The sequence below is a fragment of the Drosophila sechellia genome, chromosome 3R, assembly GCF_004382195.2.
Source record: "Drosophila sechellia strain sech25 chromosome 3R, ASM438219v1, whole genome shotgun sequence".
NCBI lineage: Eukaryota > Metazoa > Arthropoda > Insecta > Diptera > Drosophilidae > Drosophila > Drosophila sechellia.
In genome coordinates this window covers 8,230,322-8,251,164 of record NC_045952.1, presented here as the reverse complement: position 1 = coordinate 8,251,164, position 20,843 = coordinate 8,230,322, and the positions used below count along the sequence as shown (strand labels likewise).

General features: G+C 41.4%; 1 protein-coding gene across 3 annotated transcripts in view; it reads right to left on the bottom strand.

Moving 5' to 3' along the window:
- Nucleotides 1-11,620: 11,620 nt before the first annotated feature.
- LOC6619273 overlaps nt 11,621-20,843 on the bottom strand; it is a 71,007-nt gene continuing 61,784 nt past the window's right edge. For all 3 annotated transcript variants that reach the window (XM_032720592.1, XM_032720590.1, XM_032720591.1), the window contains 8 exons: nt 20,251-20,456; nt 19,869-20,092; nt 18,470-18,803; nt 16,654-16,718; nt 15,961-16,183; nt 14,996-15,123; nt 14,790-14,900; nt 11,621-14,429 (listed from right to left, as the gene is read on the bottom strand). In XM_032720592.1, the coding sequence (XP_032576483.1) occupies nt 14,169-14,429; nt 14,790-14,900; nt 14,996-15,123; nt 15,961-16,183; nt 16,654-16,718; nt 18,470-18,803; nt 19,869-20,092; nt 20,251-20,456 (1,552 nt within the window). In that variant the 3' untranslated portion in view covers nt 11,621-14,168. The remainder of the gene's footprint in view (nt 14,430-14,789; nt 14,901-14,995; nt 15,124-15,960; nt 16,184-16,653; nt 16,719-18,469; nt 18,804-19,868; nt 20,093-20,250; nt 20,457-20,843) is intronic.

The following is a 20,843-nucleotide window of genomic DNA, read 5'->3' as shown; positions in this document are numbered from 1 at the left end:
CAAACAGGACTCGTCATTAAAGTTTCTATCTATTTCAATTTCCATTTCCATTCCCATTTCAATTTCACTGCGGCCTAATAAAGTATAAGTATAGTATAGGCCATATTTGTGGAGGGGAACATCGGCTAGAGACAGTGGTCCATAATATATCATTGCCATTGTCAAGCTTTGTCTTCCATTTTCGACTTACATTTCCCGCATATTGTGTTATTTTTCCGTTTCTGGCCTTACGTTTTTTGATTTGTTGTGGCAACGAACATTTATATTCCTTCTCGCTTCTCGTTGTGCGGCCTTTTAACGATTCATTTTTTATAAGAGAACGCGCCGACTTACAGTTAGCTCGGATTCCTTTCAGAACTGCCCCTTCCCCATACCCCGCCCCATTCCATTTAGCCTCCCTATCGCCATGTATTTTTATTATTTATTATCCGTTTTAAATCCCAGCTAAAGATCATTATACACATCAGTGCGTCCGATTGTGAGAATCGCAGCTACTTCTGATTTTCTGATTTCTTGTTTTCGACGTTTTGCCAGCCTCCTTAGTGGAGTTCCCTACCCCGCAGCCCCTTCCCCGGGAATATCAGAAATTCACCCCAAACCCCAAAACAGTTCGCAAGTTTTCACCAGAATCCCTAGCCAAAAAAAGGGGGGAAGGACGCACAAGCGCCAAACGAGGCTGGCAGGGAAAACGATTTAACTGAAAATTGAGGTTGAACTTAATCATAAATCAATGCTAATGATGCTAAAATGCTAGAAAATTTCCCAACCATCCGGGGACGCCGTACGGAGTGGATATCACTGGCCGGGAGACTGGCGGTGGTGATGGGGGTTGGGAGAAGTCGGAAGCTGGCGAGGATTTGCCGTGCTGGCATTTGCCAAGTAACCGCCCACGTCCTCGTCCTTTGGCCACTTGGCAGATGTCTGACTGTCATTTATTACAATTGCTTTGACTTTTGTTAGTTTGTTGTCGTTGGCGTTTTTTTATTATGCATCTCATTGCCGGATATCCAGAATCGCTCTTGGGAATTACTGGGCCCTCTGAAATTTGAATTAGTTTCCTGATAGCACAGCCTTATTTCCGATGAAGGAGAAACCCAATAATATTAGACCGGAACTATCTTTTCATTGCGATCGTGTATCAGTTAATTTTCTGTATGTAATTTATACGGACTTGTATTCTTATATGTTATTATGGATTAAATAGTGTTTTTATATTTTATTGCTTACATTAAATTCAACAACTTTATCCTTATGAAGTTTAGAAATAGGATATATGAGCACCCAAGGATTATTCATGATAAGCACTCGTTCACTCAAGTTTAGTACACGTCGTATTCCAGGAATCTCAAGTTACCGCTAGTTATTTAGCTCGACTCTCAAATTTGCTCAACGTCTTCAGAAGTTACACTCCACCACACCCCGGTCTAGCCAATATCCTTCGGCCAATACCCGTATCCATTTTAATATACCTTTGGCCAAACAAAGCTCGGGACTGATAGCTCGTTAAAGTGACGCCATAAAGGAGCGCGTAATGTGACGCCCGAGAATTGCAAAATTCATGAAGGCGATGCGAAGAAAATTCAGTTTGAGGAATGCGTTCTAAGTTCCACGAAAAAAAGAATACTCTAAAATATGAGTATGTGTATTAAATAGTATTTGGGCAATTCGATAGCTAGAAACTTGCCTTTTGAAAGCAATCATAAATCTAAGTTGTATTAGAAATTCAAATTATACCAAGTTATTGTTAGGCAGCTCAACATCAATTAGCTAGCTGATATATTCAATGGAAGGGCATACTACATGCTGATATATTCAAAGCACTTTAAGTCATTTATATTTCGATAAAAGTGTTTATGCAAATCTTGTAAAACGTAATCGTAAAGCAGACGAAGAACCGCCAACGATACGAAAGCCAATGTCGAAGCCTTAAAGCGCATTAAGGGCGCCACCGGCAGTTTGGGGGAAAAACTGAGGGAAAACCGGTGGAAAATCGGTGGGGGGAAGCGGTGCAAAGCGGGGAAAGGAGTGCGCGAGGAATGGCATCCGAGTTGTAAAAATTGAAATAAATGTATGCTGGGACCCACACCGACATATTGTATGCAAAACGCGGCCGTGTGCGTGTGTATCTGTGGCATAAGTTATGCCTCGCTGGTGGCCAAATGGACAGGGGGTGGTGCCAGAATACCCCATCTCGTGCGTCCTTCTGACCTCAGGGCCAGCCACAATGGAACCAGAAATTTTTGCAAATAGAAAATTGAGTTAGCGGCCCTCGTCCTTCTGAAACAACATCTCATCACCAGCCCCCTACCCACCACCTGAAAACGCAAAACAAATACAAAAACAAATGCGTGAGGTGGCTGAGGTGCGTTGAATTTGTGGAAATTGCCTTTTTACGAGCATATTAGCATGCGTGTGTGGGTTGCGTGTGCACTGAAAAAATAATAATAATAAAATGTACGGACTTTGCCACTTCCGCGTTGCGTGTTGTTTTCTGAACTACATAAAATTAAGATTTTGTTTTACTTAAAACTATTGCGTGGGCAGGCTAAGTTTTGGCCTAAATATTTTATTACATGTGCTCTAAATTTGCAAAATGGGCTAAAATCGACAGAAGTCTTTTAGTTTTTAAGTTCCTAGTTCGTTCTATTTCAAAAATCTAACATATGTAACTATTTTAAAAGAAAATGGGAATTTAATATTAAACAAAGGCCATAATATATACTGTATTTTAATATTTGTCTGTTCACATCTTTTCAAATAATTCAGTCGTTTTAAAAAACATGTATAAAACAATTTGAATATACACAAATCTTATGAAAATGTATATATATTTTTCATATGATACTTTTCGGGTAGTAATTTGCATTCGAATGTGTGTGGGAGGGACCGCGACTAATGTGTCCCCTGTGAATGAAGCGGACCCTTCAGCCTGCTCCTTCCAATTCCCTTTTTACCCTCTGGAAGTCTCTTTGTGCCCCAGATAAATCAATTTACGTTCATTTTATTTGTATGCATTAAATTTGTTGAATGCGAGCATGTGGGTATGCGTGTTTTACCTGCATTCGTGAATTCTAAATCATTTTATAAATCTTTTGTCCCTTATTTCACCTTCTGTTCAATTCGAATTTGAATTCTAATTTAGAGCTAGCCCCCAGTTTTTTCAAAAATCGTTTTGTATAGAGTCGCACAGGTACATAATTATTTAATTCGAAAAACTCGTTCGGCCAACGAATCAATTTCATTCGGCCATTTAGGCAATGCTTTTGTGATCACATGAATTCCTCCCTTTTCACCTGTTTGAGTGATGATGGGAGAGCTAACAAAACATTTTCCAATTCATTGGGTTTTACAGTTGCCATCCATTGGCGTCATCAGTGATTTGGGATTGTTGTCGCCCCTTCTGCCATTTTGCGAGATATCAATGGGGATATCCCGATTCGTACTCTTTGTCACGTACGTTGGTGTGTGAGTGTGTGTAAAAGTGTGAGTGAGTGAGTGTGTGTGAGAGACGTCAGCAAATGTCAACATACGATTTGTCAAATTGTTGAGAAATCTATATATAAGTGTAAGGCAGCAGCGGCTTCCTGCAGAGTTGGTCGAGCGTAAAAATGAAATTAGATTGACATTTGATACATTTCCTCATTTCCCATTTTTTTCGAATGGATTTTTTTTGTATGCCTAGAAGCAGGGATTTGCCCACAGAGCCCATCCCCAGATATCGCTGTCACTTTACAATCCCCGGCAGTCAGTCAGTGCGAGCCACCTGGGGGAATTTGCATACTTATCCGAACAGGCGCCGACACACATGCCCGAATATACGATATATACGGCAAGTGCTTGACATGTTTTCGATTTCTCGAATAAACAAAGAGCACAACAAATCACTAAAGTGAAAAGTGTTCACCAAAGTGCGAGCGAAAAAACGATAACATGAAAAACAATTTACAATTGACATGTAAATAAGCGTTGGGCAAGGTGGGTCTCACGGATCCATGGATTTGGTCGCTGGCTGGCAACGCAGCCTACTCCTTAGCACGACATCATCTTGTCCGTTTTAGTAACAAAATAGCAAAATACTTATACATATTTTTTATTCCTTGTTTTTTAAGGTAACAGAATATACTCGATTTTTTAATATGTTTGTAACAGGTAGTGATTGGGATAACTTAAGGAGTCCATCCGTTTGTAAATTTCCGAGAAGGCATATTAACCAAATTTGTCGTGATGGGTAAGCCTGGTAAAATGAAGAAGGAAGCATTAAATAAGACATTTTAATGTACTTTAAATTGAATATATCCAGTGTAAAACGTAACAAACAGTAAAAAGGAGAGATTAAGTGGCCTAATAAAATAATAATATAATAATAATAAACAGCAATTGCTGAACACGTAAAATGAATATTTGAATGTTGAGTTAACTACCAGATTTTTCCCAGATTCTATGTACGATAGTCAATAGTTTGACAGAGCGGCTAATGAAGCGCTATGGGAGTCCGCAACACGTTTTGGCACTCAAATATTTATGCGCATCTTTGGCGACATAAAATATTTAGACACATCATCACCATGCACTCTGTCAACACTTTCGCCATTTTCCGTTCGCCCTGTCGCGCATAAATTTTGACCTTAGCTCGGCTTTGGCCCGACTTCCTTTGGCAGCATCAATCTGGTAGGAGAAGCCCATTGGCAAAGTGCACCCAGCCACTCCGACCGCCACTCCGGATCAGGCCAGTGGATTTTGACTGCTGCCAGTTTGACAGTTTCTTGCCTAAAACCTGCAGCACGTCGCGCTTCATTTTTCTTCATTTACTCCTTCGGGCTGGCACAACAGCTTGAGTTCAGGCGCCTCTGATTTATCTGCCAGTCAGCTTATAAATATTTCAAGTCCTTGCATTTTAGTGCACGTGTGCCGCATTATCATCATTGGCCTGGCCAAAAGATCCTGTTTCGGCCAGCGGAGCGTCGGGCATGCTTTTAATATGCAACGAAATTTCCCACAGACACTCCGGCTGAGCTGGTTGATGTTTTCCGCCCTCTAAGACACATGCCAGCTTTTAAAGAGTGCCGGAAAAATTGCTGCATTTTATGCACTTTCAGCTATGCCACACAGGAAATAATAAGGAAGCTCGACCCTTGGCAGAAGTTTTAGAGCCAATTTAAAACACGACTTCACTTTAACCGCACATAATTGTAAAAGTATGCTAAGAGTATGCAGTGAATAATGAACTTCGTGCATTGTTCCATACAGATGGATTACTTTAAGCCTTTAAATTATTTTGGTCATGTTCAACAAATTGCTGAATCAAACCACTCTTAATTTAAATAATGTTTGAACTGCAAAAAAAAAATATTAAACAAAAAATGCTTTTAATAAATATCTATTTATTCAAGAAATTCGTTCCGGTGCAGTGATTCTTCAGTACAGGCCACTCCAAAAGGACTCAAATTTTATCTGTAGCTGGTCTTAACTTTGATTGTTTTGTGATTGGTTCATTATTTGCAGTTACCTCGGCGGGTGGCACTTTATTGCCATTGCAAAGGTGACTTAAACTAATTAAAATATTCCTCAAAGCCAAAGCATCTTTAAAATGCCATCAACAACATATTGCCATGCGTGTGTGTGAGTGTGTGTTCTGAGTCCTGGCAAGTTTACTTTATGGTTGAGGTAATTTAAAGGCGCACAGACACAGGCACACAACGTGGGCAATATTAACTAACGCACACACGTACGAACTAAATGAAATTCATGGCATATGTGCGTGCGTTCCATGCGTGTGTGAGTATCTGTGTGAGTGAGTGCGAGTGTGTGTGAGTTGTGCTGGCGTGAAGCGACATGCATGGCATGGTGATAGTATCTCTGGCCAGCTTCCTTCGTGCTTCTAACAGCCAACAGCTACTTTTGCCTGGCAGTAACCAAGCCACCGTGCCAGAAAGTGGTTCTCCTTCGGGTTGCCCCGCACCGCCCCTCCTTTTTTTTTTTAGTTACAAATTTCGTTGGAATTCCTCTGATGCTGCAGGCCAAATGAGATTTAAAGATGGGATAAGGCTGGGAGACACATACAATTATGGCACTTTGTGCACTAAGTTTCAACCACACACACTTGGCCCGGTTTGCTTTTCGCCTGCGTGTTTTTTTGTTTTTTTTTTGCTCTTTACTGGTCTGACTTTTTAGCATATTTCCCTTAGCATATTTTTATTTGTAGCATTTATAAGTGAATAAATGCGCGCATTTAAATGCCACTTTCTGGCCCCGTCCAGCCAGGATTTTATTCTGGTCTGGGAATCATCGAGGCTCATTACGTATGCAGTGGAAATTTTTTTGTGCTCAGCATTTTATGCACGTCTTCCCAATTTATAAATCATTTTTGTTTGCCTGTTTGCATTTAGCCTGTTTGCTGCCGTCTGTGTGCTTGGTCTTGGACGTGGTCGGCTACGTGGCGTATACGTAGTGCCGCTTTTCACTTGCATATGTTCGCTTAGTTTCACTCTGGCTCTTTTTCATGCCCCTCTTCGCACTCATCGGACCTATACATTATGATTTATTTTAATCATGATGCTAAATGATTTTTTTTGGATCATCTTTCACTTTTATGACCTCTGACAAAATTATATTCCTGCTTATTCCCAGGTCTGTAATATCAATAAAACTCACGCACTAATAAATCATAGAGGGAGCGGCTTATTAGCATGCGTAGCTCGGCAAGACAAAGGTGAATCTGTTGGATACGCACTTAAAAACACAGATATAATACGAATTGAAATGGTATTCGTACTTAGTGGGTTGAGAAGGCAGTCGGTTTATATTTTGACGATTTTCGGCCAGACTAAAAGCATTTCCGTGTCTCAGTATTAGATTTTCGTGTTATTTTATTGAATTGTTCGTTTCTTTTGTACGCAACAAGATTTCTCCGTAGCGGCAACATCCCTCAAATATAATGCTGTCCCTCATCGTGGCTCATTCGTCCGGCAAATGACCCGCATATGTCTCTCCGGAGCGCTGGACTCGGGCGTAATGTCCGTCTTGAAGGACATCGCATAACACGCAACACTTGAGCAGACACATCCGACTGGATTTCAATCTAGTGTGAATATGGATGGCCGGCCTGAACAGCTGGCTGTGGGCGGAGAGGTGCTCCAGTGGTGTTCCAATGGTGTTTCGGTGGTGCCACAAGTGCGCTTGTTGTCCGCTTGTTGCGCACTGAATTATTTATTAGGCATGTGTTCGCTCTCCTGTTTTTGCACTAAGTGTCATTTTGTTGGCCAACAGAATTTGCCTTGTTCCGTTCGGGTTTTGTGTCTGTCCCTCAAATATTCTAATACTCCACCCCCGACCAGCAGGCGAAGTGTGTCAAAGTGCTTGAATATTTTATGATGCACACAAATAAAATAAGAAAATAGGGCAGCATCAGGATCAGCAAGACGGAATGTACGAACGAATAAAAAAATTGATTTAAAGTTGAGTTCTGCTGGCCGTAATTAAACCGTAGATTTGCATAATTTGATTTGCGCCGAATAAGCAGCAGGCGTGCTCAAATGGAGTGAGGAATGTAATAAACTAGCAACACAGCCCAGTTCCTTGACTTTTGTTTTGCCAATTCTGCGCCCCTTGCGATCGCAATCGGAGTCGACCGAAAATCGAGTAAAAAAACACATTCCCAAAGTTGCCAGAAAAAATGTGCAAAATTTGCACTCCTCCAAGATTTCATATTTGAGCTCTGGCTCGAACCGAAGCCCAGGCACAGGAATGCAATCAATTTGCAAATTTTCGCTACTTTGCCGCGTTTGCAATGCTCGAGTATTTGGCCCCTTAGCAGTTTTTGCTTACACTCATACGAATGTATGTATATAGGATCCTGCATATACTTTTTGCTCCATTCCGCCTCTATTATTTTCCCCATCGCATTGCCATCTATTTTGTGTTATTTCTGCACTTGGCTGCTTGTCTGGCGCCCATCGAACGCTCAGCCTGAGCCTGTCTATCTGTCTTTGGAGATACACTCAGGAAAATGTCGTCAAAGTCGGTTACTGAATGCACAATCTTCTATATTCTAAGCATTATCGTTAATAATAAGAATATTCAGTTTACAGAAGTTTAAGCTGTAAATAGCGCGCATTGTATATATTTATAAGAGTGTAGGGTCAAAAGTCGATTGACCCTTTTTATTATATTTGATTCCAATTTCAAGACGAATTCCTTTTCAGTTCACTCTATTCCAATTCCTTTTGTGCTACCCCGCTGCTTGTTCCTTGGGGAAGCGCGTTATGCAAATGCAGCTCCTCTGAGTCCTGGCCATGTTTTGTAGTATTCGCCCGGGCCAAAGGTGCTGGTTCGCTGGCTTTTTGGCAAATGGCGTAAAAATAGTTCACAGTCCGCCGGAGCAATCGAAGCCATCAAAAAGGGCTCACTGATCACTGCGTGGTGTGAGGGAGTGGCGAGAGAGTGGTTCGAAATGCACTAATGAAAACTAGAACTGGGATTTCGCACTTTCCTGGAATACCTCTATATGCATGGCTTCTTCTCCTCCGACTCGTGCATTTTTCGCTTACATTTGCCATGTGCCATGTGTAAAATCGACAAATAATGGATGCCTCTGCTGGCAAAGCGCATTTGAATATCAATTCAATTGAATTCTTTGTGCTGTGGCTGAGGCTGGTTCAGAAGCTGAAGCTGATGCTGAAGCTGCAACTGCCACTGAACCTGGAGCTGAGGCGTCTCCAGCTGAGGATGCTCTGGTGCATATTTCCTTGCGGCCGTGGTTCTTCCCTCGACATCCTGGCAATATACATTCCCCACAGCGTTATGCAAAGGAATTCGTAATGTGGCAATGGCAGTGCGATGGTGTGAGTGGGTTCGCTACCTTATGTGCAATAAATTGCAGCGAGAAAGGCTGAATACTTTCAGGGCATGTCGCCAGGAATTTCGGCTTAACATTAAATCACTACGATTTTTTGTTTTTGGCCGTTCGATGGCGTGCAATTAAGGAAATATTTTATTCGGTTCAAAATCATAACTAAAAACTCAAAATTAAATTTGCAATTATTGTTACATATTTCTATAGGAAATATCTTCAAAAGAATTCAAAACAATTAATAATTATTGGTTTTAGATGCCTTTGTATAATTAGAACGTTAAAAAATAAAAAAGCAGCCCTTTTGTTTACAATAAATTTCCGTTTTTTTTTTAACATCAAATGTTCTTCTAAACGAAGATGTAAAATTGCCATTAATTAGTCTATTTCCAATCAACACAGTGCACTTCGTGCTGTTTAAGCCTTCTATTTCAACTTATACATGTACATATATTCGAAATAAATTATTCTGCTCATTCATCAGCATTTTCGCTGTTATAAACACGTTTTTAATTAAAATTGCAAAAACAGGCGGAACGTAGATGCGGCAATAAAGTCAAACGGCACACATGTGTGTGAGTGAGTGGGAGCTGTGCTGGGGGAAATTATGATGGCAGCAACTTCAATTAGCACAAAATAAAAGGCAATTCCAAGTAGAACAAAGCCAGCAGCGGCAACAAAGTCACAAACAGACAGAGGCCCACTTTTTCCACCAGAAAGAGACCGGAGAACTGGAGCGAAAGAGAGGGCGCTACTGGAGCTCCAAAGAGGCGCAACAGTTTTAGCAATAAAATGGCAACCACGTAATCATCGCCGCCTGATAAATGTGCGTGCTACAACAGCCGTGACTACTTCTGTACAGTGAGAAAAAAAATGTGGCAAAGCTATTAATATTTACTTATATTAATATTTAAGCTTTATGGGTACATATAAGAAGGAAACAATCAGCATCTCTATTTGACCATAAAATTTAAACAGAAATTTAACAAGTTTCTATTTTTATTAAACAAAAAATAGAGCTGCCTCTTTTGAAATATGCAAAAATTATTATATTATCTCTGCCACAGTTTACATAAATTAATCAATTTTGAATAAGTATTTTTTCACTCTATTGCCGTTTTGATAATTGCTTTTGAAACGCATTTTCTTATTGTGCTTTTTACCCAGCAATACATGGCTCACTTCATCGACCTTCAGCATTTGCACCATATTAATGAACTATCAAGCCCGCATCGCGTATACGCCCCGTTCCCGCTTTCATTACGATTCATTCGCAGTTTTGCTATTCAGGGATCGTTCGTCCTCAGGATGCTAAATAAAATGCGAAATAAATACATATGCTCGTGCGGGGCTTTGTATAAAAGCATTGCCACTTAGCGGCAGCAGGTTATACAAATTGAATCAAAAAGAAATTGTTTACAATTTATGCCGGCTTTGAAAACACGTTCGGAGCGGTGAGAATGAATCCTATTTAAATGGATGTCGCAAAGCAGCATGGGTGATTGTGTGGAAATTCGCAAAATTCAACCCCTCACGTGCCATGAATGAATTTGCAGTGAGTGTGTGTGTGCGTTTCAGCCAAGGCATCCCGAATTGTCCTCACGTCTAGACATAATTTCTTCAATCATTTATTACCTAATTAAGTGGAAGTATAAATGCCAAACTCAGCATGCCAGTGGACGTGGCGGGTCAGAGGGGCCTGGGAAGGCAGAAGGAGGTCGTGTTATTTTCGTTCTCTTCTGGGCCACCGCCTTTTGTATGTGAATTAACTGGCAAAATTCCAATGATTGACCTTACTCTTTGTTGTTCGAGTACGCCCGCGTGTGTTTGTGTGTGTTTTAGTAGATGTGTGTGTGTGTGTGCGTGTGTATGTGGATGTGGGTGTGTGGAGTGCAGTCGAGTGGTTCCCAGGGAACTTGAGCTTAAGCCATGAAACGGCGTTGCCTTGAGCAAGTGTCTTTGTCTTCGGCTCATCTTTTGTTCCATGGCCCCACATTCAAAAGCATTGTGTGCGGTTGGCTTTTTTTTTCAGCCAGTTCGTTTTGCTTTCCTACTGCCGCCTTTTTGCCCTTGTTTACCCTGCTTCTTTTTTTACCGAGTGTTCAGGTCTTCTTCATATTGCGCTGTCTTTGTTGTTTACCGCCCCTGTTCCGTTCCTTTCAATTCCAGCACTCCCTTGCCGTCCATTGTGTGCTGGCTTTGTTCGATGGCTTCGATAGTGTCACATACTTAGTTGCCGATCGCTGGGAGCCTTTTTGGGGGTCAATAATGAACTGCACATCGAAAGGCATGTGGCCCAGAAAGCAGAATGGAAACAAGTAACAGATACCAAATCCTTTAGTTACCTACATTGAAACCGATTTAAGGCGACTTCCTTTTATAGGGAAGGCACTATAAATATTTTAGAATAATTATTTTACTGCATAAATATTTATATTTTTAAAATTACCTTTGCGAACACAACTTACCAAGATAGTTATTGCAGCTGACCAAGTAAAAGTACACGTAGTATTTACTTTCTATATTTTGTGGTTTCTTTATTTTTTCGCATTTGTTCTTGTTCTTTCACTTACATTGTTTTTATTACAAATATGCTACGATGTATCGCTTGGTTTCTATTCGCTTTGCATTGTTTCATAATTTATATATAAATTATCTGTATCCATTATACCTCAATTCGGTTGTATACGCTAACATAAAGCCCGCTTACTTACAAATGACGCACTCGTGCGCATTCCTAACATATCGTATATTTATTGATATATCATTTACTTTGTAGGTTTCAACTTGCAGCTTTAAACTTGAAGTATGGCTCTCTTTTTCCTCATGCATAATTTCAAAGTATTCGCTCTGCTTTGCGTTTCATTACGATGCCATTCAAATTCACGTACCCATGCTACAGATTGCTATTTGAGTGCTAGTTTTCCCTCAGCATTTTCCTTGCTTTTTACATTAATGCGACTATTTTGTAATTTTCATCATTGTTTATGTTTCGGTTTTCGTTTTTTCATTTTTCCATTTTTTCACTTTTCATTTATCAGTTTACTTTAACGGTACTTTACATTGTAGCTACGCTTTGTCCGCACCCCAAAAAGTGAGGAGATGAGATGAAACAATACTGTCGACCTGCCAGCGATATGATCCGAAACTATAACGACTTAGTTGCTGCATTCGTGGGCCATCAAACGATACGGATAGGATAGCAAATGAACTGAAATCCAATGCCCCAACAATTCTACTAATTTTCCCTATTCCTAGAGACCTACGAGCTGCTCCGATAAGTTAGTGTTTGGTTTGGATAGCCTTAAATTCGTCTAATATTTAGCTAGAAGCAGGTTTCCAATAAACTTTACACTTTTCTGCTGATGCTGCCTATATACTTTTAGGTTAAAGCGATGCTTTATCTAAAGACTATTAAAGTAGTTTTCAATGTTCTCTAACGTTTATAACTGTACGCATATGTATAATTATTTATATGTATATATATATTTATTTATTTAATTAGGGGTATATTTGACTTAGATATGTTGCGGTTAGATTTAATTTGTGTTAACAGTGTTATAATTGCAAGGATAATCGATAGTGATACGGTTTAGCCCTTGGTGTCTATATTACATTATCTTTCGTCTAACTGAAGCGCAGGCTAGGGGTTTGCCAGATATCGTATAGGTATTCGTTAGAATGTGTATATATATATATTAATGTGTATAAACATAATACATATCGCCGAGTATATGCATTAAGGAAGACATTTTTTCATGATTGTGACCATTTTCAATATGCGCACATTTCACACCGCTACAAGTTTTCCTTCAAATGGTCAAGCTTAGACTTAAAGTGAGTAGTGCGTGAGTAGCGTGAGTCTTTAAGTCAAACACTCGACTGTTATTCAAAGATATTCCATTCACTCAGGTGTTCATAATATTCCTATTTACAATTGCTATTTCCTGGCTCTTGCATACATTATTTAAGGCAATACAATTGCCTTACAATTCATCTTTGCTGTTTTAACGCGAATCAAGTATTTATATTATATTTCATAGGGTTTGGTTTAGCCAAGTGTTTTTGTTTCTTGTATATCGTTGTAAATATTATGCATAGTATAGTGGTATAAAGAACTATGTACAAAAGATTCGAGCAATCGAGGGACATTGTAAGAATTTCGCTTCCGTGTAAAACTCGTTTAGGTGTTCATATTGATATGTACTGTTAGTATTTAATTACGTAAATTGAGTTCAAAGCGGTAAGAGTATGTACAGCGAACTTAAACGGTAATCAGGATTTAGGATTCTGGATTCCGGGGTAAGCAATGAAACCGGTTGAAACGAGGCGAGGTCGCGGTGAAAGCCGCCCCGGTGAAATTGTGGCAACAATCGAAATGCATAACGCATAATTGATAATGAAACCGTAATTGTTTTCGCACCTCCAAACGAAACAGAAAACTATGAAATAAATTAACAATAACGTTTTGCACGCTCAGCCGCGAATGCGAATGTGAATGCGTTAAATGAGTTCATTCGCACGCCTGGCTATTATTTGTCTGCCCGGCAGAAGGCAGATGGAAAAGCGTAAAGGCGGATGCCATGCCACATTAAATTGTAATTAAAAATCAAAAGAGAACTGGCATATCCAGAGGAGGCACTCACATCCGTTAACAAAGTAAGCACAGTTAAGGCGGTTAATAATTCTTTTTAATTGAGGCGGCTAAGAACTTTATAGAGCTCAAAGAGCGATGCAAGGTGTGTGTTTGGGTGCGATAATGACGTATGGACAGACGGACAGGAGTTCTTTGTTATTGTTTACCGTATAAAATTCTAGCTACGGATAGTACTTAATGCATATGCCTTCTATGTACACGCCACATCAAATCCAACTATCGAGTGTGCCTCTGTTATCGGCTAACAATATTATTATGTAGACAGCAGTTTCCTTTCACATTAAATTATAGATTAATCTAGATGAGTTCTAGGCGTATGTCCTACGAGTTTTCTTTCTATGTGTGTATATCCCGTAATGCTTCACATATGTATGTACGTATCAAAAGAGACAGCAACATCCTTAAAGATCAACAACAAAGCTTCACGAAAATCGCAGCTAAACACATAACTAGCCACTAGATGTATACAACACATTATGAATACGCTATGCCATGTGCGGCGCCTAAGAGTATGCACCATATCTTTATAGTTTGTGGTAATCGCTATCGTTTCATGTATCGCATTTTGCCTGTCGCATTTCCCACTGTTTATCCCACCCTACAAATATCTACTACGTACAGTTATGCAATTGTCCTGGCTCTAATCCTTCAACTATGCGGCTGTCATGTCGCCACATCGCTCATACGCAGCGTTGTCCAGCTGGAGAGATACGCCAGCGCGAGCATGGCCGCGTAGAGCAGCCGGTGGCATCCGGCAAACTGGCCAGGACCATGTCCACTTCTGGCCGCCGCACTTGTGCTCTCGGGCCAAACGACCTCGACTTCGGACATTTTGAAAATGCTCAGCAGTCGGTGGGATTGAAGCTCGCTGTGCTCGCTATTGATTTGATGACTGATGGTCTTCAGTATCGCGGTGCACTCGTCCTGCAAACAGCCAGATAAGCAGTAATAGTAGTCGATTGGATTAGTTCTGGAAATGGATTTGCTGACGCTGAGCACACGGGTAAATATTATGGGCTTTTGCAACGTCACTTATAAGAAAAAATGTGGATGTAGTCTTCACTTCATTACTTGTCACACGCTGTTGCCACAAAATGTATTTCAAACAATTTAAATTTATATTCGAATCGGAACTCCGGAATTTGACTGTATTAATTTAAATTAAGCTACTATTTTTCGAATGTAATAAATATATAAAGTTACAGCAAGTATGCAAGTGGCTCTTCAAACCCATTAATATTTCTCTCTGTGCATCTGAGTTTTGCCTGTGGCATCTCAACGAACCTTCTCCTTACGCAGCAGCTCAATATCCTTCAGTTTGCCGTCGTGCGGCAGCCGCGCAGCAATGATGATGTTCTCCTCGGTCATATTGAACAGCGTGAGGGTGCACTGCGTCTGAATTGGGAGGGGGATGAGTAAACCAACGTCGGAATGCAATTAATATATTGCTGGCCATACTTTATTATACGATCGGCGGACCGGTGGCTTACCTGATTATCGATGTATGTGGTTATGTACTGCTGCAGGGCCCGCACGGCATCCTGCACCCCCAGGTTGGTGTGGGGCCTCAGCAGCGCCTCATCCGCGGCACTGTATCCGAGCAGCAGGAATATCCCACCTGAAAGCGAGAACAGAGGGACGAAATATGTAGCGAGCGCCGCATCAATTGCAGCAAATGTAATTTACTGCCAGGGTCCGCGCACGAAAACACACGCAAGTGCCGTGTGGCAAGTGGACAAGGACCACGCAACCTTGCTGCCACAATGGCTCCTCTTTCCTTTTTGTGCCAAATACGCTCTAAAGTGGCTACTCGGCGAAGGAAGAGGTCCTCTGACAAAGGCTTTAAAGAAATGTGCGCGTGCTGCTTTTGGCGAGAAATCGGCTTTAAGTTGTTCAGGGTACTGGTAAAATCTGATTTATGTTCGGGAAAAATACTACGTTTTCTAAAAATAGGACCAAACTATTTCCTAAAACTAAACACGCAGCCCTATAATTAAACGAAATTTGGTGTCATTTAATTTTTCGCTTCGTTTTTATCATAAAACTTCTACATGTAATTTATATAGGCCTGCTGCGTATAAGGTATTTATAAAACTAAAAATATTTTAGTGCATGTTAAAATTTTTAAAAGTTTAATATGAATAGCAGTTTATTTGTGTTCTGCTTACAACCAATCTAATATTTTAAAACGCTACAACAATTTCCATTTGCTTAGTGTAGGACTTTGGAAAAGTTCTCGGGCAGCCACACGCAAAAATGCTGCTGCATTCCTCCTGACAGCCGTGCCTCGTCATCGCCTGTCGCTGGCGATAATCGCTAAGTGCTTAACGCACTGCGAACCCGACACGCCACCGCAGGACCTCCGCAACAAGGCAGTCAGGCAGCTAGGCAGTCAGGCACACACTGATATCCTTTCGAGGGGAGAAGTGAGGAGAAGGAGGAGTTGGCAACTCACCTGGCAGAATGTACTCCCCGAGCGGCGGCTTCATGCAGATGAAGCGGCCCGAGTAGCACAAACAGCGTCCGCGGAACGCCTGGTAGGCGGGGGAGGCGTGGCTGTAGAAGGCGAGGGCGGTGCGGCACGGGGCGAATGGCACGCAGAGGGCGTGGCAGGTGAGGATGAGCGACTCGCCGCAGCTGCACAGCTCACTGCACTCGACGTCGTCCAAGGAGTAGATCTGAAACGAAGGAATTCCCCGCGATGAGTGAAGGAATAAAGTGGCATTGTGCGGGTGCATTACGTATACGCCCGGTGTACTCATAATTAAATGAGTGCGCAAACAAAGCGAAATTTATTTCCCCCTCTACTTCGCCAGCTGAATTCCTATTTATATATTTTGGTTCCCTATTTTTACCTAGCACGTGCCGCCACGTGCTAGATTTAAATCCAACTTTTCGTACGAATATTTCAACTTTCGGCTGACTGACCATTTTTCTCCGGCTTTACTTTTAGTTATGTAAATGCACCAGAAAGCACTCTCCGAACAACAAAGCCGGGCATAAATATAAATGAAATATTAATTGACACTTATTTGGCTTCAGACTTACCATTTTCACTTAAGTGCGTTAATAAAAAAAACACTTAAATGCTTGTAATATTTTTGGCATTTAATTGTAATTGCTTTTGATTTCGCAACAATTTACTTACTCGCTTGCTGCTGCCTTCCCGAATAAGTTGATCCGACTGACGTGGTCGCTGGACAACGCAGTTTCCTGCAAATAAAATCATATGCATAAATTATGCAATGATAAATAAGTGTTTCAATTAATAAAGGAAACTTAAAGTTTGTAAACTAGTTTAACGCCTTTAACTTAATTCTCACTCAACTTGCACCACATTGTTGGGATTTAAGTGTGTCCGTTTGGTCTTGACTCTGCACCACCCCAAAAAGACACTCATCCCTTCAGCTTTTTTTTTGGTGGCAGCCAACGTACACAATGCGACCCTGCCACTCATGCCCAAATAACGGATGTCCGCCACTCATGTGGAGCATTCATCATGTCATCAACGCCATTACGAGTTTTTCCTGGCCAAAAACTTTTGCCGGGTGACTGGTGAAGGGGATTCGTGTTTATATAGCACAAATTTGCACATGCATACACACTTGGGAGTCGGAGTGGAAGACTTTGCCACTTAATTACTATCAAAGGGCACTTTAGACTGCCAAGATGCAACTTAACTGGCACCTGGGGCTTTGCCATCTAATCAAAATCCCTATTAGGCTCAACTTTGCCAATAAAGTCGCCATAACATGCACATAAATATTTAAACGAGGGTCGCTGGCCTACAATGGTTAAATATAGTTTTAAAATCTCTGCTTCACTTCCCGAGCAAAATCAATTTTAGATGAGGCACAAAGGGGGTTCAGCTGCGGGCAGAAACATTTCATGCAAAATTCAAAGCCGAATGTCCCAAGTGTCTAAATAATTCCAATGGACGAGCTGACCACATGGATGACGGACGGACCGACTGAATAACTGACCGAATGACTGACAAACGGATGGACTGATGAACGGTGGGCAAACAAATAAACTCATTTACATTTTTAATGATGTTTGTAAACACGTTTCGAGCCCGGAGTCCCTGTGATAAATGAATGGACAATATACGCTGTCCTCGGCAGGAGGTTTTAAATAACGGAAGTATTATCACAGTGCAGTCGAGTGATATGTGTGCGTTTGGCATTTAAAACCTAATCGGATTTGCCAAAGTCCTAGGTCCGCAAGACACTACGGCATTTTGGAGGTCCTTTCAGGCGATTTGCCGCACATATGCACTATGTACACTTGAATAATTGCCACATCGGCCGAATGCAAACTCATTTCCGGTCATGCTTTTGGATGTGGGCGGGTGAGACAACCATGGCGGATACTGAATATTAAATGATTGCCGCACAAAATATTAAAATAATAATAACGCCAGCCGCTGAGTTATGTTTTCAATTAGCCAAACAACCGCAGCCACCGCATCAATTATGTTGAAAACTTCAAAACGGTAACGATACCCAAAAGAACGAAAATTGTAAGTGATGTGTGTGCACGAAAAAAAAAGTCTGATTTTTTTTAAAAATTAGTTATTCCATGTTGAGTGTGGTTATAACTATCTTTAAGCTTATTATATATAAAAATGGCTAATTCTTGTTAGCATCTTTTCTGGATATTTGATCAAGATGCTTTAAGATATAAATACAATTATTCTAGCGGTGGCTAATTTAGTAACTGTAATCTATTCTTATTAGGAAAATTTCCATAAATTAGCCTCAGATTTTTCTCGTAATATGGCTGCCACATAAATTATACAAAGCTGCCGAAAAGTTTAGATGATGCACCAGAGGCCTGGCCAATATGTGCCCTCTAATTGACGGGCAAAGGGATAACATTTTTCTGACAGATACGACCTCAATTGGATGCCAGATTCCAACGGACTGGGTGGTCCATATTATGACCCACTTGCATTTACTTACTTGGCGGCTGTGTTGTTGTCGTGGTGGCCATTGTTGTGGTGCTTGTGGTTACCGGCTCTGTGATGCTGATGCCCACAAATTCTGTTGTTTCCCTTGGGTCGACGAAAATTACTGGATCATCGAAATCTACACTGCCGCCGCGTCCCTTTCCGCCATTTTTACGTCTCCCGTTACCATTGCCATTTCCATTTCCGTGTCCATTGCCGTTGCCGTTGTGATAATCGTCATTTCCGCCATTTCCGCCGCTCTCGACATTCACGCTGGGCAGCGGTATCGAATCGGGCGGATCGAGATAATTGTGTTCCACCGATGTTGGCTCTGATTTCTCTTTTGCCTGCCGTTTCACCGGTTTCCCGACATTTTTTGTTGCCATTTTTTGTTCGGTTGGGTTTTGCGTTTCGCGGTTTTTAAATTTTATTTCATTTTTTGTTTGTTTCATATTTGTTGTTCCGCATTTTTATTTATTTATTTGCATTTTTCGTGGTTTTTGCGGTTCATTGTTGCAATTGTTCGGTAGGGAGAGAAGAGATGTTAAAGAGTTTGAAAACGAATGCGAATATATATATATATATATATATATTGTGGCGGTGTGTGTTGGCCAAGGGGAAGGGAATGGGGCTTAATCTTTCTGCCGCTCCAGCAGCAAAGGCACCAACATTGGCTGCAGGTCAGGAATTGATTGCTTTGTCGGTTTGCTAACCCGAGGAACTGGGCCACAAGCAGCAACTGAAACAGAGTTTCAACAGGACGCGCCCCACACTCGAAAAAAATGAGACCCGAGCTAATTAATACAGTTCTTCGATACTCTAAGAGAAAATTCCAAAAAGAGATATAACTGATTTGAAGCTGTATTCAAAATCCTCTTTTAATTGAAAAGTAAATAAAGAAAATATGAATTTTAAGAATTAATAGGATTTTATAAAAGTTTCAAGACGTTTATTTTTCTATAATTTTTCCTCTTTACATCGGGAAATGCGAACCTAACCTAAACTTTTTTCGAGTGCTGGATGCAGGACAAGGCAAAATCCGTAGCAGCATTCATGGTGTGGCTGTGTATGGTACTTTGGTTTGACCCGGTATGTTGTGTGGCATATTGTCCGCTTTGCCGTTCGGCCAGCCACGCCCCCGCCGCCCCATTTGAGCCACTGATTGAGTGCTGATTGGAAAACAGAAAACGAACCGACGGCCGGACAGATGTGCGGATGGATGGGCGGACGGACAACTGGACAAGATGAACGGACTGGGGGGATGCTGCTGGGAATTTGGAACAGGTAACTGTTGTTGATGCTCGTTAAAATCGAACGGAACGAGGCGATTCGAATGGGATTAACCACCAGTTGACCGCAGCGGAGCAATTAGGTCTAAAAGGGGAGTATCCGACTCCTAAGTAGTCGCTTACCGTTATTACGTCCTTGAAGATGTGCGTCGCAGGCTTCCTTGGCGTTTGCCGCGGCTGCATGCTGGTCGTCGTAGTTGTTGTCGTGGTGGGTGGAGGTGGGGGTGGTGGTGCTCGCGTGGTCGTCGTCGTCGTTGTTGTCGTCGTCGTGGTGGTCGTTGTTGTTGTGGTGGTAAGGAAACCGAGCTCAGCCAATCGCTTCATATGGAAGTCCTTTTGAGCCTCAACTGTCAAGATTCGAAGATTGCGGTAGTTAATAAGGGACGGGTTAAACAATTAATATTGGTAGAATATAGAAAAAACATGACTTTGCTGTGTAAATATAAAAATCATAGCTAAGAGGCAATGTCATTACTTATATATGTTCGTAGTTACTCCGACTTACCCACACATGGGTTCATCCACAACAGACGCCGCCATCCAACGCACTGGTACAGGTGCTGGGGATCCGTTCCTTGGCAGGCACAGGTCGTCCTCAACATGGTACCCAGAATGCCAATCATGGCTGTTCGACATCCACTTGGTCTGCCGGCGCATTTTTTGGTCACGCTATCCACCGCACAGGCCTGCTCATAATACTCCAACTTTAATCTAATATAGGAAATACAAATAATAGACAACTTTATTTAAATGTGTAAAGATAAAGAATAATAATTATATATTTTCTCTATCAATTTTTTATACGCATTTCTTATTATTTATTCCCAATTTCCCCACGACACAGACTTGTACACAGACTTGTAAACCCCACGTTAGCTTCCAAAAAGAGTGGCTTCCCCATTTCCATCATGAAGCCATTGCCCCTGCCGATCTCTTCCTGCCCTGCCATGCGCCAGTTAGCTGCAGATGCAGTTCTCTTGGTCTGGTTCCACCCGAGATGCCGGTGATAAGTGGGACGTTACCTGCAGTGCAGCTTCTCTTTCACATGAGATTGATGTCGGCCAATTTGTCCCGGCAGTACTCTCAGCATTCTATGGC